Raw genomic sequence first — 26,487 nt, 5'->3', positions numbered from 1 at the left:
TAAATTTACATCCAAACCATCTTAAAAAACACTTTCAAAAAACACAATTTCTCCCCATGCAATATCCAAACAATTTTCAACTCTCAAATGCTAGTATATACTTTCTAGATGCCAAATATAGTTTATCCAAATAGGTTTTCAAATTTGAAACTTTTAACTTAGATAATCTTTTTAGTCAATTGATTTAAGCACCTGGTGATTTCTCTTTCGTTACATCTATGCATTATTATTCGTTATTGGCAAGATTAGTTAAAAAGTAGTTTTTTCATTAAAAAGAAAAAAAGAAAATTAGCATGGTTCCTGCCCTAGTACATCGTCAACAAATCAAGAAATGTCATTGGCATAATCAGATGTTTTAATATTCTTACATCCATATCACAAGCTACGGGGCCAAAAGAGCCAATGCCCCAACCATTTCAATGTAACCACGTGAGAGCCTTCTTGTTGTTAACTCATCCAACCAAGTACAAATATAAATGTGAATGCTGATTTCCTTCTTGCATTGAGATAATGTGCTTGTTTATTCAGTTGACTTGCCTGATACACGAGGGATGAGATCTGGGATTTTCTAATGAAGTTAGAAATATTTGGATTGAGTCATAAGAAATGTTTGATTTGCTTGGATAGGAACGCAGTTAAACTAATCTATCAATGATATTTTTGGGAGTGATATAGAGTCGCAGAATATAAGACCTTAACAATATGGTTTTATTAGTAATGATTATTTCAATATTAGTTTTCATTATAACAACGGTATAAATTCCTTATCTTCTCTCCCTTATTAATAAATGGCTTACAGCTTGCTCCTTCAAGCTGAATTAATATATTTAATTAACCTTTTTTACAAGACTGGACCTACATGAAAATTTTATATTATAATTAGTAAGTTATTTTGCTTATTATATGTCGTAGTGAGTAAGTTATGACGTGTATAGATAGAATTTAGTAATTCTAAAATCTATTTGAAATCTTTAAAGTGAGTACCATATGTTATTATCATCCTTGCCTTTCACCACTGGACCATCACCTTATGATTTGAATGCATGATCATTTTCCCACCTTGCTAAGATATATATCAATATTTAATATAAAATATAAACAATTTAATAAACTGCAATATTAACCATCAATGATTAGTTTGGTTCGTTTTTCTATTGAATTTGAATGCTCAAAAAAGTTGCCGCTTAGTGTTATTAAGGTGAACATTTTTAATATTTAAAATGATATATTTGAATTTTTATCATTTAATTAACTAAAAACAAATTATCTAAACATATTATCATTTTTAATATTTAAAATTTTATGAGTTTTGCCAATGAATAAAATTGCTGTATAGTGTATAGAGTTATTCTTTCCATCTCTATATATAAGAAGTCTTTTATAATTTTTTTCATTCCCAAACATAAGAGGTTGTTGGTATTTTTTTTAATGAATGAATTATTATACTCTTATTAAATTTAAAAAAATATAAGTACTTTTATTGATTTACTTTAAAAAATTTATTTTTTATTTACAATAATTAAAAATAAAATTGAAATTTTTTTATGTTTTTAATTAATTAATTTTTATTGATTTACATAATTTAATTAAAGATATTTTATATATAAAAAATGGAGGGAGTATGTTTTTAGTTGTGCTGGTGGAATTTCATTGACGTACAATTTAATATGTTCTTATCCAAATGAGCTGGGACCTAACATGGCTTTCTTCGAATCTGGTGATCTTCATAATATAAATTTGTAAATTTTTTTACACAGTTAGTTTCTATTAATTGCCACCTAAATGATTTAATGATTTTATCTTGAGTTAGTGGCAGGGGAGAAAATAAAGATAAAAGTAAGGACATTTTGGAGAAAAGGATAGCGTTTTTCTTGCTTTAGAGCCTCGGACAAGGAAAGCCAAATTATCAACTCCCTCGCTTTCTTTCGTATATAAAGGGTCACACCACCGAGCCAACAACTCTCCCTTCCTCTTCCTCACTCTCTCTCTCTCTCTCTCTCTCTCTCTCTCGCTCCTGTGGTTTTTACTGTTTCATGCACAGCATTATTAGGGTTTTCGTTGTTCGCTCCTTAATTCGATCAGTGCTGCTCTGAGAGACTCATCCACATGGCTTTTCCTGGGAAGAAGCTCATTAACGATCCCAATGGTTTGCATTTCCTTCTTGGCTCTTGCGATGTCTTGGGGATTTTTCCTTTTCCGGTCGTTGCTGTTTGCCCCGCGAATGCTCATTGTTCTTGGCGTCTTAACAAAATTCATCTGCATTTTTTTTTTTGGAGAAATTTCCTTTGGACATAACTTGAACTCTGAAAATTGGATAGATTAAAATGTTCAGCTTACTTGATGATAGAGCGGGTAAAAGTTTTGTCTTGTTATTCTCTCTCTCGGTTGTCTTCTTTGCGTTGGGAACTTTTTGGTTCCTTAGTTTTGACTTTTTATCCCATGGTTGGTCCCTGTAATATTTTTAGCATTGGCCGTTGACTGAATATTACTGAGCCCATAATGAATTTCTCGGTGCTTGTCCTCGATTGAGTTGTGGAGGATATATCATAGTATCAATATGGGTGACTTTGTCTGTTATATTAACTTTTTCAATTTAAATATGATAAATCAATCAATATGGCTCAATTTTAGCAGCGGGGTAAGGCCCCTTTGTCTTGGGTAGCTAACCATTCTTTGCTTTTCTTGTCTGCTATCTGACCTTTGTTGCCTCAGTAATTTCCCTGCTTATAATGCTTCAGTTGGCTGCCGATTTTCTTTTTAAGTAGTGGGTGCACTCTGTTTTGTCAACTTTTTTGTCTCTCTCGCAATGGGTGGCGCGGTAGAGATTTCTGTGGGTTAGGGGAGTTCAGTTCTTGAGTTTGAACCGTACAGCAGTTTAAATTAAAAAATATTATTATCTTGCGTATGTGATAAACATATTATAACTTTTCAGTGAGTGAAAGATGGTTTAACCGTGTGATTGAATGTTTAAAAAGTAGCAGTCTGACTGAAAATCCTCTGAACTCGATTCTACTGAATGAAAATAGTGGATCAGATATAGGAAGGGAGACTGCAAAACTTTGACAATCAAATCTCAACAAAGATAATGAGAAGGATTTAGTCCAACTATAATATATGAGATATTTGACAATTCCTATTATCTAATACTCCTACCTTAAAGAATCATTGAAAATAATAATCTTAACATAGAGCCTGTCAAAATATTTAAAATAATCTTATTCTAATCAACTAGGATAACTGTTTTCTAATTAATGCAAAACACTTGACATAATGGTAAAACAACAACAACAACAAGCCTTATCTTGCGTAGTGGGACTTAACCTAATGGTAAATGGATAAACAACTAAAGATAATTAAAAACTTTAATTTCCAATAATGACAGACAAAGGAAGATTTATGTTGGTCTTTTCAAATATTTGTCCCAAAATTTAAAGGACAGAAGACAAGATTTATTTTCCGCCAATCCCTATATGTGAGGAATGGTATAGGTCTGAGTGTAATGAACAAAAAGAGAATTCACCGTGCCTAATGGTCCTATCTCTGATATCAAATCAGTCAAAGTAACAAACTTTGGTATAATATTCAGTTATTCACTCTTCCAGAAATCTTAATGCTAGAATAAAAAATCCAGTGAAAGAAACAAAAGTAACAAACCTTGCTATGTTGTTGAATATCCTTATTCTGTTTCATTCTTCTTTGTGCCTGATGGAAATGTTTGGAGTTAGGATTCTTTGGGTTCTTATACTTGTGTTTCTTTCACTGGTTTTTTGATTCAAAGCCCAAAGACACTTGGCCTTTTTCCTGTCATAATTTTTAAGGAATGTCAACGCCCTTTCTAGATTATCAACTTTTGTATGATCTGGTTCAAAGTCCAAGGTGTAGTGAGGCTTTATCATCTTATGTTTGTTCGTGTTTTAGAACTTCTGGTACAAATAATCACTTTTCCATCCATTGTGAAGTGGCATGGCTTATTTTGAATCAGCTGCTTGATTTCTTTAATAAGAGTTGCTTTTGTCCAGTTGATCTATTAACTCTTTAAGCTGTCTAGTTTAGGGGTCTCTAGCAAAGAAATTTGTCAATGTGTAGCTTTTGTTAGCTTTTGGTGTCTTCGGTGAGAACAAAATGCACAATTGTTTAATGAGAAGTTTCTTCCACTACAATTATCATGAGAGGTTTATTTTTATGGCTTCTCTGTGGGTTTCAACAATGTTTTCTTGGAGGGTATCCCTTGCGATCATCAAAACGATTTGAACTCTTTTGAGTGAGAGTCTTGGTTTTTTCTTTGTTTGGGGAGGATCTCTTTTCTTTTGCTTTTGTACTTTCTTGTACTTCCCTCATCTCATCTTCAGGTTCTCTTTACGGAATACGGAGTTGTGCAAGTTAAATATGTTCCTTCTCTTTGTTGTTTGTTTGCAGATGTCGTCACTGAATTCATAGAAGGTCTTGTGGAGACGTATCCTGGGTTACAATATTTAGATGGCTTTCCACTGGTGAATCTACATGACCAGCCTCATCTATCCTTACGAAAACCTTTTTTCTTGGTGTAGTGCTGATGCTTCAACTCTCTACTGGAATGCAGGTGAAGGTAGTATTACGTGCTGATGTTTCACAGACAACATATGACAAAGTTGCAATCATATCAGGTCTGGGATGTTCTCTTGAATTGAATTTGTATTTTATAAGCTTCCTAGTTACTTTGGCATTTGGGATTGGGGTTTCTCAGTGGAGAGGCTCATTTGTTGACTGAAATAACATAACAAATTGTTAGTATCTCAATGTTTTTTTATTAATATTCTTTCTAGTTTTGGCAAACACCAGATTCAACATTCTCCAGAAGATACTAAGACCTTAGAGCAGATCAATGCTACTGGTTTTTAATTGATTTACAACCTTAGGCCTCGCTTCTTGGGTAGTTAACTTCTTATGCCTCATTTAGTATGCTGGAATTTTGACGGTGGAGAAGGAAATGGAATTAAAATCCTTGTTTTTGCATGTTTGGTGTGGTTGAATTAGACTTTGATTGAACCCTGCTGAAATAACAGAAAATAACACCAGAAAAAGACAACAGATGGAAGTAATGAGGGAAAATACTGAGGTTTCTACTATTTAAATGTCTTGGAAAATAGAATCAGTGTTATAAGAGTCCGTTGATTCTATTGAAACCCTATTCCCCTGTTACAATGGCAACTAAAAATCTACAAAGCCACAGTACATAAATCACAAGAACGACACACAGCCACTGGCGTTCGAGAGGCCAGACTCTCCTTCTACACTTAAAATACCAAATAATCCATAGAATGTCTCCTCTCAGTCGGAAGACATTAAGGACTCCAAAAAGTGACTTACACATCCCCCAACATTGGCTATACCTCTAGGAAGCCCCAAGACCATACGTGACCTAGCATTACTTTTCCTTGTCATCAGGATCCATGGGATAAACATTTGAACCAGTGGTGAATTCTTTTTCTGCCCTCTTAGTTTTCCTTGATTTCCTCGTATAGGTCTTAATAAACTTGTCAGCTCCGTCATTACCCTCCCTTAAAAGCTTCACCTTGTCCTCAAGGGGAAAATTTGGAAATTGTGTAGAGATAATGTCATCTTTCTTCCATGAATTCTCAAACTCAGGTAAGTCACACCATTTCACTAGTACCTCATGTTGGCCATTCACAAGCTGTCTGAATTTTCGAATATCTTCAGGCTAAACCTAAAGTTTAAGCTCACCAGAAAGTGCTGAGGGTATTGTGGAATTCACTATGGTCGTTGGCACTGATTTTTTTAGTTGAGAAATGTGAAACACCGAGTGCATGCGGGCTGTGGGGGGAAGATCCAGTTTGTATGCTATTGGGCCAACCCCTTCAATGATCTTAAAAGGGCCATAAAAGCGTGGGCTGAGTTTCTCATTCACCTGCTTAGCTATAGTTTTCAAGCGATAGGGCCTGAGTTTTATATAAACCAAATCCCCAACTTCTTATTGTACATCCCTGCGATGCTTGTCAGCTTGCTGCTTCATCTTGCTCTGTGCAACAGTCAAATTCTCCCTTAGAATTGCAATGATTTGATTCCTAATGTGAATCTGATCGTTCACTTCTTCTATGGCAGATGACTCTTCATTCAACTTCAAAAAGGAGGGGGGATCTCTCCCATACACAGCCTTGAATGGTGTCATTCCAGCGGTGCTGTGATAGGAAGTGTTATAACAATATTTAGCCCACAGTAACCATTGAGCCCATTGGTTTGGCTTCTCATTTGCAAAGCAACACAAATAAGTTTCTAGTGCCCTATTTAGTACTTCAGTTTGCCCATCAGATTCAGGGTGGTAGGCAGAGCTAAGGCAAAGTTGTGTACCAGCTTGCTTAAACAATTCCTGCCAAAACTGACTCACAAACACCTTGTCTCTATTAGATACTATGGTCTTTGGAAAACCATGCAACTTCACAATGTTAAGCACAAATTTTTCAGCAATATCTTTGGCTGTGAAAGGGTGTGATATTGGCAAAAAATGGGCATATTTAGTTAGTCTATCTACCACCACCAGAATAGTATCATACCTCTTAGATTTAGGTAGCCCGGTAATGAAATCTATGCTAATATCCTCCCATACCTGTTGAGGAATAGGTAAGGGCTATGAAAGTCCAGCAGGAGACAAGGCTTCGTATTTATTTTTTGGACATACATCACACCTACCCATATAATGCTGGGTATCTCTCTTCATGCCCTCCTAATACATTACATTGCCCAACCTCCTGTTTGTGCACAAATACCCTGAATGCCCACCCATAGGGGAAGCATGATATTCTTTTAATAATAGAGGAATGCGTGCAAAGTTCTTTGGAAGCACCAGCCGTCCTTTGTAATGCAAACATCCTCTAACCAAGCTGTACCCTTTGATTTCTTCTTGATTGGTGATGAGCTGCTGTAAGATCTTGCTCAATTTAAGGTCATTCTGCACTTCTGTCTCCCATTCTTCCATTTCATGGTGCTACCACAGTGAGAACCCCATCATTTCTAGTGATTCTGCTTGTCTAGAAAGAGCATCCGCTGCTCTATTCTCCTTACCAGGCTTGTAAGATATGTCAAACTTAAATCCCATTAATTTTGAAACCTATTTTTGCTGATTCTCCTCTAGAACTCGTTGTTCCAGCAAGTATTTGAGAGCCTTTTGATCCGTTTGTATGGAAAATTTTTGTCCCCACAAGTAGTGCCTCCACTTTTTAACAACCATTACAGTAGCCATAAGTTCTTGCTCATAAACAAGACATTGTTGTGCCCTGTTAGAGTTTTTGACTATAATAGGCAATAGGTCGGCCACCTTGCATTAACATTGCACCAACACCAGCCCTGAATGCATCTGTCTCTGGTTAAAATGGGATGGAAAAGTCCAGCATTGATAACACCGGTAGCGTAGTCATCGCTGTTTTGAGTTGTTCAAAAGCAACACTAGCTTCGGTTGTCCACTTGAAGGCATCTTTCTTAAGCAAGTCAGTAAGAGGACTTGCTATTTTTCCTAATTTTTGACGAATCGTTGGTAGTACCTAGTCAGCCTTAGGAATCCCCTTAAGGACTTCACATTCTTGGGCATAGGCCATTTCAGCATGCTCTCCACCTTTGTAGGATCAGTTTGGATCCATTCCTTTGAAATGATGTGACTGAGATACTCAATTTTCGGTTGAGCAAAACTGTATCTCTTTAAATTTACCACTAGCTGGCTTTCCTTCAGGCAAGTTAGTACAACTTCTAAATGTTTCAAATGTGATGATAATCCAGTGCTGTATATGAGAATATTATCAAAGAATACCAACACAAACGCAATTGCTCCTTGAACACTTCATTCATTAATGATTGGAAGGTAGAGGGGGCATTGGTTAACCCGAAGCGCATCACCTTGAATTCATAATGACCCTTGTGTGTCCTAAGAGTAGTCTTGTGTTCATCTCCTACTTTAATCCGAATCTGATGGTATCCGGATTTGAGGTCCAGCTTTGAAAAAATGGTTGCTCCCTTCAGCTCATCTAGCAATTCATCAATGGCGGAGATAGGAAATTTGCCTAAGACTGTAATTTTGTTCAGCGCCCGGTAATCGACACAAAATCGCCAACTCCCATCCTTCTTTTTAACCAAGAGGACAGGGCTTGAGTAGGGGCTGTTGCTGGGTTGCCTAATCCCAACATTTAGGATCTCTTTGATCATATTTTCTTTTTCATTTTTCTGTAAGTGAGGGTACCGGTTGAATGTTTGGTGGTTGCTCCTCTGGCTTGATTTCAATTGCATGGTCCTTAGATTGCGGTGGAGGCAATCCTAAAGGGTTCGGCAAACTTCTAGAAATTCTTTCAACAATGCTTGAACTTTCGGAGTTAGACTCTTCTTACTCCCTTCTTCACTGACTAGGCCATTATATTCAATTAGATACCCTTCCCTTTTTTTCTTCATTGACCTTATGACAGACTTAGAGAGTTGTTTGATTCTTGGATAAGGTAGGATCACCCTGCAAACAAACCTTGTCTCTCCCTTCGCCAATCTTCATTGTTAATCGACTCCAATTCATCTTCACTTCTCCTAATGATTTCAACTACTCAACTCCCAGGACAGCATCCACACCACTCAAAGGGAATGGGTAGAATGTTTGATTTACTGCAAGCCCTTGCACATTCAGCCTCACACCTTTGCATTGTTGTTTCTGTTTGAGTGTGTATCCATCTCCAATTGTGATGGTATATTCAGCGATTTCATTCACTAGAATCTTTGCCTTGCTTACTAATTCTTCCGATATGAAATTGTGAGTGGCTCTGCTATTAATGAGAACTACAATAGCTTTGTCTGTGAGTTGACCTCTTACCTTCATAGTGTGATTACTCCCAAACCTGGCAATGGAGTTCAGAGATAACTCCATCCTCGTGCCTTCCTCTCTAGGCTTACTACCATCATCTGTACCTTAAAAAAATGGTGCCATTTCTTCATCATTCATTTCAGGTTCTAATTCCAAAAGCATCACCTGTAAGTTTATATTCTTGCAAATGTGATTAGGACCGAACTTCTTTACACACTTAAAATAGAGTCTCAATTCCCTTCTGCGAGCAAATTCAGCATCAGATCACCTTCTCGTGGACCCACCCTTCTTCATTGACGAAGACCCAGAAGCGCGACTCCCCACTTTCGCGTTTATGTTCTTCGTGTCGGGTTTCTTTGCAGCATCTGAGTTCGTAGAAGAGAACGACGTTGTGCGTTGCGTTTCTGGCGTGCGACTGACTCGGGTAAAATAAGTTTGGGTTGGATTCAGTTTAGGCCCAATAGGGTGTCGTTGGAAATGGGTGACCCAGTTCTTTGTGACTCTATCCACCACTGCGTTCCTTTCTTCCACATGAAGAGCCATCTCCATGATCTCACGAAGGGTGCTAGCACTTGTGAGCCTTAATTTTGCTTGAATTTTTGACTTCAATGCAATCCTAAAAGCCCTAATAAGGCTTTCTTTAGGCGCTCCTTCAAAGGGGTAGGTAAGCGCTCAAACTCCTCAACAAATTGAGTACAAAATGCTTCTGTTTGGCTGTATACAGCATCTCGTAATCATGCCCCAGTTGTGATGGATGAAACTGTCGAAAGAGTTCAGGCTTAAACTCCTGCCAGTTTCGTATGGATGCTCTTGCTTTGATCTATTGGTAACAGTTCAAAACCTTGCCTTCTAAACATGCCATTACTGTCTCCAACTTCTCAGCTTCAGTTGTTGAGTTGATGCGAAAATACCTCCATCTTGAAGAACCATCCGAGAGGATCTTCTCCAGTGAATACAGGTAATTCCAACTTCCTAAACTTGTTCATCTCTTTCTCCGAGTTTGTGTTACTTCCTGATGCTTCTTCATTGTGAAGTCCCACGTGTTCTTTGTCGTGAGACTGAACAATATTCTTTTGCTTCATTAACTATCCTAAGGTTTCTTGTATCGTCTCAACCATCTCCGTCAGAGCATTAACGCTCTTGGTTAACCCTACAACCGTCTCTCTTAACTCTTGTACTTCCTCATCGGCATAGCACACTTCCTCTGCCATTACTCCTTTCGACAGTTACCTTCAGATTTGTATTGCTTTGATACCAAAATGATAGAACCCTACTGAAATAGCAGAAAATAACGCTAGAAAAAGACAACAATGGAAGTAATGAGGGAAAATACTAAGGTTTCTACTATTTAAATGTCTTGGAAAATAGAATCAGTGTTACAAGAGTCCGTTGATTCTATTGAAACCCTATTCCCCTGTTACAATGGCAACTAAAAATCTACAAAGCCACAGTACATAAATCACAAGAACAACAACACAGCCACTGGCGTTCGAGAGGCCAGACTCTCCTTCTACACTTAAAATACCAAATAATCCATAGAATGTCTCCTCTCAGTCGGAAGACATTAAGGACTCCAAAAAGTGACTTACACATCCCCCAACATTGGCTATACCTCTAGGAAGCCCCAAGACCATACGTGACCTAGCATTACTTTTCCTTGTCATCAGGATCCATGGGATAAACATTTGAACCAGTGGTGAATTCTTTTTCTGCCCTCTTAGTCTCCCTTGATTTCCTCGTATAGGTCTTAATAAACTTGTCAGCTCTATCAGACTTCCACGTGGAAATCAATTCCATCAAAATTGATGGATTTGGCTTCCATGAGGGGGAGCATGGAATTGTCATATTTTTATGGAATTTAAATCTGGATGACTAGTATGCCCCCATTAACAATAGTTTGAGACTATTTTGTCCCTCATATTTTGAAACCCGAAGCACAATTCCCTTCTGGGTTTATTTTTGGCCACTCCCCTTCTCATTACCTTCTTCACCCTTCTCTTCTTTGATAACTAGTTGAATGACAGCAACGGTGATGTCTCTTCAGCAACAGCAATGGTGACTTCAATCTGCTACTTTCTTAAACAACCAACCCTTCCATCAATCACAATGATAATCATATTCCTCCTCTGGTGACCTCTTGCAACTATGACAGCGAGCATAACATATTTCAATCACAAACTAGTCAAGCACCAACAATTTCAAACATCTCAAATCTGAGTTGTTTTTTTTTCCTTTTTGCCTTACTGTTGTTATGGAACACATGAAAGCAAAACCAAAGCAAGTAGCCATCCTCTTGTAAAGGCAACCCAAAAACTGCCAACAAAAGTAGAAGCAAATTGCAGAAATTTCGCCTCCTGTTATAAACTTCTTAATGATTTATATTTGAATCAAACCACTAATCCATATTTTAAATCAATCCAGAAAAAGGAACAATGCAAGATATAAGGGGGAAAATAGAAGATTGTTGGTGGTGATTTCTGCCAATGGATGATGGTGGTTTCGATGAAGAGGGTGGATGTTTTGGGTTTGCGTATTTTTTGTTGTTGTTGGGTATGTTGGTATTTTTTTGGGATGAGAGCATTTTTAGTCTTTTTATGTTTTAAACATTAATATTGAATAAAAATAATCTCTCAATTCTATGAACATACCAAACATGTTTTTAAATCTCATCCATCTCCAATTCCATATCCATCTCTATATCTATTTCCATTTTTATTTTCGCCAAAATCAATTCTATTATACCAAATGAGCCATTAGGAAGTATATTTCCTTGGAATTTAACCCTTGAGGAAGTTAATATATAGTTTGCTTGGTTGACTTTGTATTTTCCTGTGAATTACAATTATTTTTAAAGTAAATATATTATTTTTTTAATGTAAAAGACAAAATACCTTATTAAATACATTTGATTAACTAATAAGGGTATATATGGAAAGGTAATACAAAGTGTTAAGGAAGTAGAGCTTAACTTACTCAGTAAGTTACTTCCCTGGTTGTAATGGAAGTGTGAATCTTAATTTCCTAGGAAGTTAAGGCTTTTAGTGAATCAAGCTAAAGCTTAAGCCTTACTTTTGGGAAGTTTAACTTTTCTTCCCCATTTATCCCCAACCTAGCAGCCTTTAGAGAGACACTTGCACCAAGGGGATTGTTTTATATTGTTATCAGTGATGATATTGATTATGCCAAACCTGCATGAAAATGCATTTTGATTTGTTCAGTAAGTGAAAAAGACAATTGTGTTAATATTGATCTAATCTGTTGGTTTGATCCTTTCATTTCTTTGTTCTCTCATTCTTTCTCCTTAGCATTCTAAACTGGAATATTTTTGGGTGATTTGTTGTCTTTAGTATAGTTGTCACTTAACGTTTTATTTCATGATGCAGGAGGAGGAAGTGGACATGAGCCTGCTCATGCTGGATTTGTTGGAGAAGGGATGCTGACAGCAGCCATCTGTGGGGACATTTTTGCCTCTCCACCAGTTGATTCAATTCTAGCTGTATGCTTTGTTCGCATAATTGGAAGTGGCGCGTGTGCGCAGACATTAAAGTTTCAGTTGCACACATTTGGTATTTTATTTAATTATAATCTGATACATGTATGTTCCTTTAAATTTAGGGCATTCGAGCTGTAACTGGTCCTAAGGGATGTCTGCTCATTGTCACGGTATTGTCTTCCCTCCACAATATGTTTGCATATTGCCTTGTTGAGTAAGAGTCACCAGTCATCTTATCAGTATTTATGTTTTTTTGGCTCATCATTGGTGCTTATTTTTTCTTTCAAATTCCAGTAAATTGACATTTATTGTTGTTGACTTAATAAAAGTTGAAAAGAAAAGGTATTTATTTTATTTTTATTTGACACTGATTGGATACCTGCAAAATTAGCTTGGCTCTATGAATGTTTTCTGTGAACTGCGGTTTTTGAACAAGTATGCTAAAATAATGTGTAGTCATTAGGATCTGCTTCTTCTGTTTCTGGATTCATAGTGTCGAATTTGGGTGTTGATAGAACTATACTGGTGATCGTTTGAACTTTGGTGTGGCTGCTGAACAAGCAAAGTCTGAAGGTTATAAAGTGGAGGTATGTTAACATGCCTTGGGTTTTTATCTTTAGCCTAAATAATACTTCAGACGCTGGTAATCCATGTCAAGTCTTCTACACTAAGCAGACTGTAATTGTTGGGGATGATTGTGCTTTGCCTCCACCTCGAGGGATTGCTGGAAGAAGAGGTTTAGCAGGGACTATTTTGGTTAATAAGGTTCTCTTTCTTCTTTTATTTCTTATCATTCTCTCTGCTTTTTCTGCATACAGATGAAACTTTAAGCTTCATCTTTTCATGCTATATGTTTATGCATTCAAGTGAATCTTATTTTGTTTAAGGTAGCATTATGTCTATCAAGATTACACACATCTTGTTACGAGCCAAGCTGTTTTTTAAACATTTTTTTCATATCACTGTTTTCATGCGAGACAGGTTGCAGGTGCTGCTGCTGCTGCTGGCCTTCCTCTTGCTGAGGTTGCTGCACTGGCAAAACGTGCATCTGAAATGGTGGGGACCATGGGTGTTGCATTATCTGTCTGCACACTACCTGGTCAGGTTACATCTGATCGTTTGGGCCCTGGAAAGATGGAATTGGGTCTTGGAATTGTAAGTTACTTATATTGAGGCATTTTTCTTTGAAACAAAATAGTTCTTGGTAGTAGCAAAGCTTCTAAAACTTGGCTGGTCGTTGAATCGGTTAAACCACTGGTTTATGGTCAATCTATGATCAAACTAGTATTAAAATTAATATATCTTTAATTTTTGCATAAATTAAAATATTGTATAAAAATTAAAGAAAATATTACGAAATTTTTTTATTACTTAATAGTCAAATCTAAACAAGTTAATATTTGACCACAATAACACAATGAACTCAAAATTGCAAACTAATAATCTATCATCGTAGTATTTATATACAAACATGTAATTATTAATAGTTATGTAATATTGCTTTTATAAGATTGGAATATAGGAAGAAAAGGTCTGTACCTTAAAAATTATGCTATTTTGAACCAGTAATCCTCCGTGGAGATTTTTGACTATTTTTAAAGTTCTGGGTCAGTTGAGGCATTAGTTGTCTGGCTGTTGACTAGTTCAATATGGTTCTGATAACAGCGGGTAGCGGTGGAAATATCCAACTCTGCTTTTGTTGTCTTTAAAATAAATTATATTTTTGAGTAGTTGGAAATAAATTCTTTGATCTACTTGATACTATTTTTAATTTATTTGCGGGTTCAAGCTTATGGTTACTTATGGGGGTTCAGTGGTTTTGACAGAGACTGAGCTCTTAGGGTTTTGAGTGAATGCACATCGAGCAAAAAATATGCATGCGATATTTGTTTTCTTAGATTTGGATCTGACATTGTTCTTCCTTTATAATATGTTTGGATTGAGGAATGAATAAGAAGGGAAAAATTAAAATTTCTTTTCCCTTCATTTCCTCTCAACTTTCTTCAATCCAGACATAGCTCTAGTGATTGAAGTTTATCGTCTGCTCCATTCTATTAATTCCTGTGTATCTGATTACAAATGGTGCTCTTTACAGCATGGAGAGCCTGGTGTTGCTGTAGTTGATCTGCAGCCTGTAGATGTAGTGGTGTCTCATGTTCTTACGCAGATATTATCCCCGGTATGCTTCAGTACTGCATGTGTAGGTTTACTCTTGGCCATTACGTTTCTACATCAAATTTTCAGAGAAACTGGAGAGTTTACTGTTGGAGTTTTCTTGCCTTTTTATTTTTTGGAAGCTATTCCAAGAGAATCTTTGCAGGAAAAATTTGTTGAAAGATTGTATGTTTACGTTTGAATAGTTGGTTCATTGTTTCACCAGGCTGCTCTGAACTATGGAAGAGTATTTTTCTCTCATTGGCTGTAAAATAATTTTCACATAGAACGCTAGATAACAAGGGTAAGAGGAAGGATAAAGAGGGAGAAACACAGGGAGGAAGTTGGGTGAGAAAAGGCCTGACTGCAAATAACTCAAATTGCAATGATCTGAACAAATTACATTACCACAGATCTATTTCATTGGGAGCAGAAAATAAATGAAAAGTCAGTAAATAAAAATAAAAGCAAGGAAAACAGATGGATGATTAGTTAATATTTCTTCCTCGAGTCCTTTGATAAGCCTCTTCAATGGGTTCAATGAAGCTTAACTTCATTTCTTTTTGAACTTCTATTCAAAGCTCATTAACGGACCTAGTGGCTGTCATCCACTGTTCTTGCATGTCTTGTCCTGGCACAAATTTATCGAAGTATGCCATCTAGTCAGAAACACTTGATAAGGTTAAATATTTGTCTTTCAATTTCATTTTCATTTTAGCCTAAATCTCTATCTGTGGTTGACCTAGGCACACTACATTTTCCATAACAGTTTGCCAATATTTTGACAATATTTCCTGACAGACAAATATGTGTAAGTTGACTTGAACATTATATTTACTTGTGACAAAATTTTGCTGTTGATTGCTACGATGCGAGTGGTTTTGGATTAATATGTCTGTTCTTGTGTCTATGCTCAAGTTGCAATTGTAAGAAGAATCATCTTCTGTTATTACGTCTGTTTCAATCATACCTTCTTCTTCCCCCTTAATGTTTGCAGGAAACAAACTATGTGCCAATAACACGTGGTAGTAGGGTGGTCCTCTTGGTCAATGGGTAGGTACATGAATATTATATTGGACATGTTTCTGTCTTCGCGGCTACTACTAGCTGTGCCTTTGGTCCAACATGTTGGCTATAAGGAGATTTTAAGTTCCCTGCTTCCTGGATCTTTTCACTGCAGGTTGGGTGGCACTCCTATAAGTGAACTGATGATTGCAACTGGAAAAGCAGTTCCTAAATTGCAGCTGGAGCATGGATTGGCTGTTGATCGGGTGTACACTGGATCATTCATGACTTCTCTTGATATGGCAGGTTTGTCATCTCAGATAATGACATTTTTTCCTTTATTCACAATTACAATTACAATTCATTGATTTTGTTTCCCATCTTTTTCAGGCTTCTCCATTTCTATCATGAAGGCTGATCCAGTCATTCTTCAACGCCTGGATGCATCAACTAAGGCTCCTTATTGGCCTGTAGCTGCTGATGGTCAGTATATGTTGGAATTTTCACCTTGTTGCTATGGCTGATTTGATTTTATTTTTTGCATCATATTTGTCATGTTGAGAATTTAACTTATCTTTTTAGCCAATATTGCTCTTGGCCAATCTTTTTTTTCCCCACGCAGAAAGCACATTAACGCTACCAGTTAACTCTTTACAAAGGAAGCCTTGATATTTCTTTTGATCAAGTCATTCATTGAACTTTGGAAGTTCTTTGTTGGCAGGTAATCACCCACCTGCTAAGATTCCTGTTCCAGTTCCACCATCTCGGACAGCAAAAAGTGATGAGGTATTTGCACGAGAATTATGTAACACTTCCCTTTATGTATTGGAATTTTAGTGAAGATGGCTACGACTCTAGACGTGACATTAGTTGTCCAAATCTAGTCTCCATAGGGTCATTTTCAAAGTATCGCACTTTATGGCTGTATACAACCTTTAATCAGAAATCTATTTGTATTTAGTTTTGATAAATGAAAAGAATAAAAGGTTTTTAATCATGAATGTGTGTGTGGATAATCATGCATATTCTTTTAATAACTCAACAGAAATTTTATAGTGCTCCGGTGACTTTAAATGACTTATGGGAAAGAGCTATTTCGTTATTTTGCTTTGGTATTTTATTCACAGATGTTTTAGGAGGATTTCTTCTCTCCAAACTTGAAAATCTTATCCGGACAAGCATATTTAGGGGGCACACTCAGTTTATAATCTTGTCTTCCTTTCACTTGTTCTGAAGTTAAAACTTTACGGGGGCAGAGGTCTCTGTTTTGTTTGAAGCATTGTGTAGAAATTTATTACAGGTTTGACTTATTGCACTCGCAATGGTTTATCTGATGTTATCAAAATTGTCTAGAGATAGGAATCAAACTCAATTAACTTCTTCTGTGGCAAGTTTTATTCTGTGTATATGGTTATGTCTAACAGATAAGTGGGCATATTTTTTGTTGGTGTATTTGCCTTCATTCCATATTTAGGAAAACTAAGATTTAAGAATTCCCAACAATGAAATTGCTTATTTGGGACTATTAACCCAATAAAGGATTAACAATGTTTACGAGTGATTAATGACATTGATTTAAATATCTTCTCTCTTTGTTGGCTGAAATTCTGTTATGTTTTGTTTGTGTTAATATAATTGGTAAAATCTGGTTTCTTCTGCTTTATATTAGCCACAGAGCCGGCCTTTACAAATGAATGAACAAGGCCAAATTCTGGAGGCTGCCATTGAAGCTGCTGCTAATGCTATTATAAATCTTAAGGACAGCTTAAATGAATGGGATAGCAAAGTTGGTGATGGTGATTGTGGGTCAACTGTGAGTCTTATTTCTGAATTTATCACTTTTATATTTGCTGATGTATTGTGTGCCTGACTTGTATTTGATTTATCTTCCTATGCAGATGTTTAGAGGTGCAAAAGCAATTCTTGAGGACATTAAAAAGTAAGTTCTATATGTTCTATCTTGCTCAGATCTATTTGTTTTACTTCACTAATTTTTATTGTACACTTGTATAATGGTCCTGGACAATCAACACTCGGTTCATTGGTAGGTATACATGGTGCAATTTTTCTTTGGTTTTCTGACTCTTGTAAATTTCTATCCAGGAAAGTATCTTGATTGCAATTGGATTGTGGCATCTAAAATTCCACGGAATTTCAAATGCTAGGAATTTGAAAACATGCAGTTCAATTTCTTGATATTTGAAATATATAGTTTGGATAACCGCAGTATTTATAGTATTCCTTGTCTGTGACTCTAGTTACGAATGGCTGCTTGTATACATGCTTATGCACAAGTTCATGTGTGCATACAAGCATGCATATGTGTTCCTTTATATGTGTATGTGTGTGGCTATTTTGTATGAGCATGTGTATGCACTTGCATGTGCGTAACTGCATATGCATATGGGCAATTGGTGATCTTGGAGATGTAAATGTGCATGCTTTTATGCATGTTTTTATAGCAAGATAAAACTAAAGGATGGTGGAAAAAAGATTAATGAGAAAGAGCTCAATTAATTGTTATTTAATACTGAATTATACAGATCAAAAGTCATTAGTGAACATTGAAGTTTAAAAGATTATTAAGAATTTTTTTTTGGTAAAATTTGAAAGAATAACACCCAAATGAAATTTCAAGAAACATGCTTGGAAATGATTCCGTTGTAAGAAATGGATAAATGCAGTGGTCATTTAGACCCTGTGTAGGGTTGCTGCGGATTCATTATTTTTAAAATCGTTTTTCACAAAATGGAATTTCTTTCATGATAAGCATTACTAGAGAGTAGTTGTTTTTGACAAAATCAGTTGATCACCACTTTTGTCAACATTTTGAAAAGCAGTCTATGCTTGTCAAACGTACTTAAAAAAACCTCCAAATTACTTGAATGGATAGTTAAGAGGGCAGGTGAAAACATTTATAGTAATTATGGAAAATCAATAATTTTGAGTGAGTTACTTTTACCTTCAAAAAATCAATTCTTTTGCTTTTGCTTTAGAGGAGAAGTTCCAACTTCCAGGTCAAGCTTCCTTCAAATTTTGTTGATCATGGCCTGTAGACTGTAGTTCTCCTAAGTAGGCCAGGACCATCCCTCCTGGAGCAAACCCAAACCCCTAACTTTTTGCATCCTTTCTACTAGGGGTGTTCAGTCCGAACCCGTCCCGATTGGCCCGGTATCGTCCCGATCATATCGGGACGGGTCTTGTCCCGGCCCGAAACTAATCGGGACGGGACTTTACGGGACGGGACAGGAAAGAGGTTCGGGACGGGACGGGACACGGGATTACCATCGGGACGTCCCGTCCCGTCCCGAATATTATATATATTATTTTTTATTTTAAATATATTAATTATATTAATATAATTTATACTTATATTAATTATATCAATTATAATTTTAATACTTACAATTCTTATTTAAAACTAAAGTTTTTTTATATTGATAATTTTAATGGCATGGAGTAAACATGGCGATATCTTTCTTTATAATATATTAATTATATTAATATAATTTATTTTTATATATATCTATTTAATAACTTTTATTTACAACGTATTTTTTGCTTATTTTTAGAAGAGTAATTAGCTTAGTACATCTTCACTAAAGTAGAATAACAATGATTTGATGTTATGTTTGACTTGTCTGTTGTTACTAATCTTACAGTGTAAAGATCATTTGTGTTTATTATTATAATGTGTAGTTATGATTAATATAATTCAATAATTGATTTTAAATTATTGTTATTTATGTACTTGTGTTGTTTTGATTTTAAACTTAATAAATTATATGATTTAAAATTTTAATGAATGTTATTATCCAGATCTTTTTTCAATATTATTTCATTTATCGGGACGGCGGGACGTCCCGATCTTGTCCCGGTCCCGTCCCGACTCTTAACGGGACGGGACGACTTTCGGGACGGGACGGGACACAGGACTAAAATTCAGTCCCGATCTTTTTCTCGGGACGGGACATGGGACGGGGGCGTCCCGGTCCCGTCCCGTCCCGTGAACACCCCTACTTTCTACAGCAGAAAAGTTACTTGAAAAATCAACAACAACAAGCCTTTATCCCACTAGGTAGGGTCGGCTACATGGATTGCAAGACGTCATTGTGCTCTATTATTTATCAAGCTTTTAGGAATATTATTAATTAAGAGATCGCGTTCAACAACTTTTAAGAGTGTTCTCTTAGGCCTTCCTCTACCTCTTTTAATCGGACTCAAAGTTATATGTTCCACTCTTCTCACTGGTGCCTCCCTTGGTCTTCTTTGTACATGCCCAAACCATCTCAACCGATTTTCTACCATTTTTTCCTCAATAGGTGCCACTCTCACTTTTTCGCGTACGTGCTCGTTTCGAATTTTATCTTTACTTGTATGTCCGCACATCCATCGTAACATTCTCATCTCTGCTACTCCAACTTTGTTTGACCACTAGGCGTTCTTATACTAGTTTTTACCCCCTCATACATATCTTGTATGGCTTTAATACAAGCAATCCGTACTCCCTTTTTTTCTAACGCTTTCCAAAGCACTTCTCTTGGTATACAGTTATAAGCTTTTTTCAAATCAATAAAAACCATGTGTAGATCTTTATCTTTACAGCGATACTTTTCCATTAATCCCCTTAGTAGATAAATCGCCTCTGTAGTTGATCTACCTGGCATAAAACCAAACTGATTCTCAGAAATACTTGTCTCCAATCTCAACCTGTGCTCAATTACTTTCTCCCACAATTTCATTGTGTGTCTCATGAGCTTAATCCCTCTATAGTTAGTACAATTCTGAACATTTCCTTTATTTTTATAAATAGGAATTAACGTACTCCTCCTCCACTCATCAGGCATTTTCTTGGACCATAAAATTACATTAAATAACTTAGTTAACCATCTCACCCCTTCTTCACCTAAACATTTCCACGCTTCGATAGATATACAATCAGGTCCGTTGGCTCTACCATTTGCCATTTTCTTGAGAGCTTCCTTTACCTCCTTATCACGTATTATTCGATAGAATGACAAATTTTGTTCTCCTTCACCAGTTACTAAATCCTCCAAGTTACTAGATGAACCCTCTCCATCATTGAAAAGTTTAGAAAAGTAAGTCTCCCATCTATTTTTAATTTCATCATCTGTAACTAAAGTTCTTCCCTCTTCATCCTTAATACACCTTACCGGTTCTAGATCTCTTGATTTTCTTTCCCTACTCTTGGCAATCTTATAAATATTTCGCTCTCCTTCCTTCGTCTCAAGGCTCTTATAAAATTCTTTAAAAGCTTTAAAAAATTTACTTGAAAAATCAACTTTAAAATTTTTTTTTGGGTTATTTTTTAAGTAATTTTTTTGGTAAATAAGCAACTTTTCTTCCTCTACTGGCCTGGCCAAGCAGGTCATCAATGATCCTTTTGACCAGCCTTTGAATGTTTTTGTTCTGGCATAAAAAAACCGAGGTTAACGTAAAAGTTTGTGTTAGAATTGAATTTTTTGGGGGGTAAATGAAGGAATTTAACACTTTATTCTTTTTTCATCTTTGCTGTGGTGCTAATTTGTTGTGAATTCAAATACGACTGCATATTGTTATGGGTGTTGATTATTGAGTTCAAGTGATCAGCTATTATCTCAAGTTTGTATTATTTTGTTTGTGGCATTTGTTTTGGTACTAATTTGTAAAGCTTAGAAATAACCATGTATTATGTGGAGTGTTACTTTCTGGATCAATGGTGATCACTGACCAGTTATTTTCGCAAGATATTGGGATAAGTGGAGCATTGAGGTTTTAGAGATACTGTTGGCTTCATAGCTCCAGAACCAATGTTAGTCGCAGCAAAATGTTTGTCAATGCAAATTGCTAGTGGGCTGACATGTTTCCATATGTTGTTCGCAGTTATCCCCTGAATGATGCCGCAGAAACTGTTAATGAAATTGGATCATCAATGGGAAGAGTTATGGGAGGAACAAGTGGGATTCTGTATTATTCCATTCCTCTATCTTTCTTAAACTATAGATCTATTTATTTTGAGGCGTTTTTCACATTTATTTATAATTTTTCTTCACCCAATCCCCACCCCCAAAAACAAACAGATATACCATCTTTTGCAAGGCAGCGTCGACAAAGCTGAAATCAAGCTCACACTCTGGTATAACGGCTAAACAATGTGAGAAGATTCTTCATCTGGGAACTTTTAGGCTTGATTTTGACCCTTTCTGTTCTCTTCATCTTGTCTTGTTTGGGTTGTAAAATCCCTCATTGATTCTTTTGATTCAGGGGCTGAAGCACTTGCTGCTTCCATTGCTGCTATCAGTAAATATGGTGGCGCCAGTGCTGGTTATAGAACATTGTTAGATGCCCTTATTCCGGCATCATCAGTTCTTCAAGAGGTGTCAACTATATTTGTTGGTTGATATTATTTGTTGATATGACTTTTATCATGACACACTCGTGTTTGATTTTACAGAGATTAAATGCTGGGGATGAGCCTTCCACTGCTTTTGTTCTCTCATCTGAAGCTGCAATAACTGGAGCTGAGTCAACTAAGGACATGCAAGCACAGGTGACAATAAATGATTATTCTCTATTCTTTTGGCAGTATTTATTGGATGCAGAAGAGGATGTAACTGTGACTTTACACTGCGGAACTGTTTTCGATTTACAGTACATGCCTCCTTAAAATTACATGGTAGGATATGACTAATTTTCTTAAAATGCTATTGAAGATTTGTATTTTGAGGTTGCCAAGGGGTTTCAATTTTGTAAATGTTAGTGATGTAAAACGGAGAGAAGATAAAGAAGAGAAAGAGGAGGAAGAGAAAGCAGGAAGGGGAAGGCTGAAATTTTTTGAAACTCTTATTTAATAATACTTAAAAGCTGCTTACAAATGAGGAACCTTATGTCTATTCCCTATAAATAATAAAAATAATAATAAATCTAAATTTAAATCAAGTCATAATTTAAAACATGACGATAAGGTATCTAGCTAGTCTAGATATCTTATTTTATTCAATATAATACTTAAATATAAAAATAGATCATAGATACTAAATCAAATAATATTAAACCCTAGATACTAAATTAAATCTAATGAATCCTGAATAATTTAATGGATATTCAATATCCTTATTAAAATAATATTAAAATAATTCTAAATACAAGTAATTATTCAATATCCTGCAATCCTCATCCATATTCCATCAGTAAGACAGCCTAAACACAGGGAAAAGAATCAGATAATCATTTGTATATCGGGGGGAAAGGGAATTTATTTGAACACTGCCCCCGGTAACTGGATAGTTAAAGTGAGCTATTGTGGCTTCCACAACAGTGTTTCAGCAAACCCTTTCATGCCAAAATATTTATTAAAAAAAAAAAAGGAGGAAAGTGCTTTAATTACTGCCCTTGATTGCAGGATTGGTAGAATGAGTTGTTGTGACCTCCACACCATTGTTTCAAGAAACCTTTTCGTGCCTGAAGTGAATGATAACCCTTTAGTCTTTATGAGAGTGAAAGGATTTTCATTGTGTTTTGTGAAAAATCGTGCTCCTTTGATATGCAATCCCTAAATCCTGACATTTTTTGTGAGCAGCATCTGCTATACTGCTGTAAGGGAGATCAGTGGTCTGTTATAATTTCACAATGGGGATATTTAATTCACTGTTGCATGGAGGATTTCTTTGTCATTAGTTTCCTTGATGAACAAAAACAACCCCACACGTGCTTCTCATCATTCCGGAAGGAACACCAGTTTTTGCGTAAACTAGTGAATATAAAGGACTGTTATAGAGAGCAAAGGCACAATAAACAAGAATGACTCTCAAATCTATCAAGATGTTGGGATTTGTAGTATTGTGTGACCTGATTGTTGGGAGAGAAGGGTAGAGTAAGTGTAGGGGGGAGATTATGTCAGGATGGCTTGAGTATGATGTTTGGCCGTTAGTTAATCTTGTTGTATCCAGAATTGAGGTACTCATGTAGATATAATTTGGCCAAACCAATGATAGGCAGTTATGGGAGCTTCTTAGAGGGGAGACCTATTGAAAAGTTATGTGACATGTCCATATAACCATGTATTAATTTAATCTACTCTTGTAGTAAGGTCATATTTAATTTAGCTGGGAAACTTACATTTTAATTGAAAATATGAGGGAAAACAGAACTTTGGTTCTCTACTTTGTTTAAGTTTTGCTATGGGTTCCAACATTTTCATTTTTCAGTGTTCTAGGTTTCTATTAATACTACTTATGGAGATATCTAGAATACCGAAAAATGAAAGTGTAGAGATCTATAATATTGGAAAAAAAAGTTAGGGACCTATAGCAAAATTCGAGTAAAATGCAGAGACTCAAAGTTATATTTTTTCAAAATATAATAATGCAATTTGGGGTTATGCAATTTACATCTATGGGGCTTGAGTTGTATTGCTCGACAACTGATTGACTGCTGAAAGATAACAAGATTTAAAAATTAGAAGAATTTTTGGCTGGATGAATACTAGAGTATGATCAAGTGCACGTGGTTGTGTCAGGAGTAGCACACTAGAATTTGGTTCTTGGGTATTGCCATGAAGTCTTGTTGCCTCGCTCAACAACTACAGATTGATGACTTGTTTAAAGCTAGTAAAGATATAGAGGGTAGTTTTGGCACTGTCAATTGTCTGAGGATCTGACAAGAGTCCTTGTGCAGGCTGGGCGATCAAGCTATGTATCCGGAGAGATTCTTTCATCAGTCCCTGACCCCGGTGCTATGGCTGCAGCCACATGGTACAGAGCTGCAGCTTTAGCCGTCAAAGAGAAATACAATAGGTAGAGGATCATTCACATAACTTATCATGCTACTCTCTCTGCGGATTCCGCCAAGTTTTGTTCGTGATTTTGTGCTATTGTAACTGTTAGGCTCTCCGCTTATGCAGTTTGCGCATAAAGCTGAGAGAGTAATTGCTAATTACTTTATATACCCCAAATTTTATATTGGATGTAAATTTGAAATATTGAAGATTGCAATGGACAATAATATCCATCTTAATGTCAATGTGAGATTGTGAATTCTAGTTTTTTGGTTTTTGCCCTGTGGTTTGGGGATGGCATGAATTTGATGTTTACATGTCATGCAAGTGCCTCTTAAATCTTTGAAATATACATGTAGGCAGTTATGTGGTTGACCTTCGGTTGTTTTTGCACTCTGATTGGGTCAAGTATGACCTGGGGTTGTGCAGCTGGTCTGCAGCCCGACAAACTTGGTCCTGCCGAGCCAAAATAAGAGAAGCTGGCTGTAGAAGCAAGGCATGTAAAGTGAAGCATATTCTATCATGCAGACTTGTAGTTTTACACATCATTCTTTTAGAAACTTGTAAAAATATTAAGGGGATGACATAACTTTTAGTGCTTTATTTTTTTTCAATTATTAATTTTGTCCTTGAATTTTAACCAAGTTCTTATTATAGCTTATTGAGTTAATGAATTATAGAAATTGAATTGTGCTAAGACTTCTATAAGCACTGAGTTATTTTGAAGTAAAAATTATAGAGATTTAATTGTTTTGAGTTAAATTTTAGAGAGTGAATTGATAATTTAAAAAAAGTGAGATTAAAAGTTTCTTCTTTTTTTTCCGATAATAAAATAAGAACTCTTAAGTACCTAACGTCCACAACATCGACAGCCGAAAGTTAGAAAGCCAATGAATAAGGGAGAATGTTGCCTTGTACCCGTGTTATTGGAAAGCTACAAAGGCTTTTTCTGTTTTGGTAGTAAGCTGCAAAGTTGATTGCAAGTCAATCTAGTTTCAGTAACAAGTTTCCTGGGCCCAAAAAAAAAAAACAAATGGTTTCAGTAACTAGTGAGGTTGATCCTTATCTTTTTATTGATATGCATTGTAATGGGTTGAATTTGTTCATCTACACTTAACCCCTAAAAATGCCATGCTTGGTGTTCCTCGTAGAATAAAGTGTGGGTTGTCTTAACAGTGTCGTCTATATATATATATATATATATATATATATTTTTAAGTTACCCATGAGTATTCTCTCATTAAAGGTAATTATATTTGAGGCATTGTTAAATATTAAATGTAGACGTTTTTTTTAATTGAAAATGCACTAGCATCTTTTTAAATGTGCGTCTTATTAATATCTGGCTTTCCTCGTTTGATTAGATATTGGGGCAATCTCTATTAATTTTTCTCTTGCAGAAGAAGGAAGGCCAAGCCTATAAAGCTTTTTATTATTTATTTGTCACTTACCCTATAAGCCAATTTCATTCCAAATTACTCATCGGAAAGTAATTTTCGGTTGAATGCTGAAAACCAACTCTAATGTTTATAATTTATACTGTTGCCTGTGTAAAACTACTTCGACTAAAGCATGCCAAGTGGATGTTTTTAAAACATTAAAAAAACCAAAGAAACTTAAACGAGTTTCATAAAAATTCCAGCAATTACTGACTGTGAAGTGAGTGCTAAAAAGCAGTCACTGAGCCTGTATTGATTGAGGAGAAGAGTAAGAGATAGAAATTGTGGTTAGCTTACAAGTTGAAGGGAAGCATGTGCTGTCTTATCTGTTGTCCCTAATTGGAAGGGCAGAGGCAGTGTACTGGCAATTCAAAGCGCAAGTCTGGTGGGTTACCCCAAAACCTCTTTGTCTCACAGTTCCAAACACAAACAGATGCCTCCTCAAGATTCTTCATCTCTCACTTATTGCTTTTGGCAGACAGGTAGTGCAAGCAAGATCATCCCAGGATCCACATGCAATTACAGTCTGAAGATCTTTCTTGTAGATGAAGGGACACCTTATCGTTAATTTCATGCCTTTTTGGAAATTGCGTACACTGCAAGCTAATTCTGCTCCTTGTGGTCCTCCAACGTCCCTATTCCCATCGTGCTTTGCTCATGGGATTCCGATTCTCAGACAATTGCATCCTCTGTGATTTTCAGTTTCTTGAGGACACAATTTATGGCGGATCATGAAATGATCTCTTGTTCCCCATGGTTTGCTTCAAATGCATTGCAGGATTTAGTTCTTCTCGCT

At 36.1% G+C, this 26,487-nt stretch overlaps 1 protein-coding gene across 1 annotated transcript; it reads left to right on the top strand.

The window, feature by feature from the left end:
• The first annotated feature begins 1,963 nt into the window (after positions 1–1,963).
• LOC129306244 (putative 3,4-dihydroxy-2-butanone kinase) lies at positions 1,964–24,497 on the top strand. The gene is made up of 20 exons (XM_054946722.1): positions 1,964–2,146; positions 4,417–4,490; positions 4,580–4,643; positions 12,208–12,320; positions 12,440–12,487; positions 12,833–12,904; positions 12,993–13,082; positions 13,299–13,472; positions 14,413–14,496; positions 15,469–15,524; positions 15,652–15,782; positions 15,867–15,959; positions 16,198–16,262; positions 17,146–17,289; positions 17,375–17,415; positions 21,360–21,443; positions 21,557–21,630; positions 21,741–21,853; positions 21,931–22,026; positions 24,153–24,497. The coding sequence occupies exons 1-20, from the start codon at positions 2,107–2,109 to the stop codon at positions 24,273–24,275; spliced, it is 1,779 nt and encodes a 592-aa protein (XP_054802697.1). The 5' UTR covers positions 1,964–2,106; the 3' UTR covers positions 24,276–24,497.
• The last annotated feature ends 1,990 nt before the right edge of the window (positions 24,498–26,487 follow it).

The sequence above is a fragment of the Prosopis cineraria genome, unplaced genomic scaffold, assembly GCF_029017545.1.
Source record: "Prosopis cineraria cultivar Desert tree isolate PC_DT_omini unplaced genomic scaffold, ASM2901754v1 PC1, whole genome shotgun sequence".
NCBI lineage: Eukaryota > Viridiplantae > Streptophyta > Magnoliopsida > Fabales > Fabaceae > Prosopis > Prosopis cineraria.
Note: the sequence above shows the minus strand (reverse complement) of the source record. Positions and strands in the feature narration are given on the sequence as shown.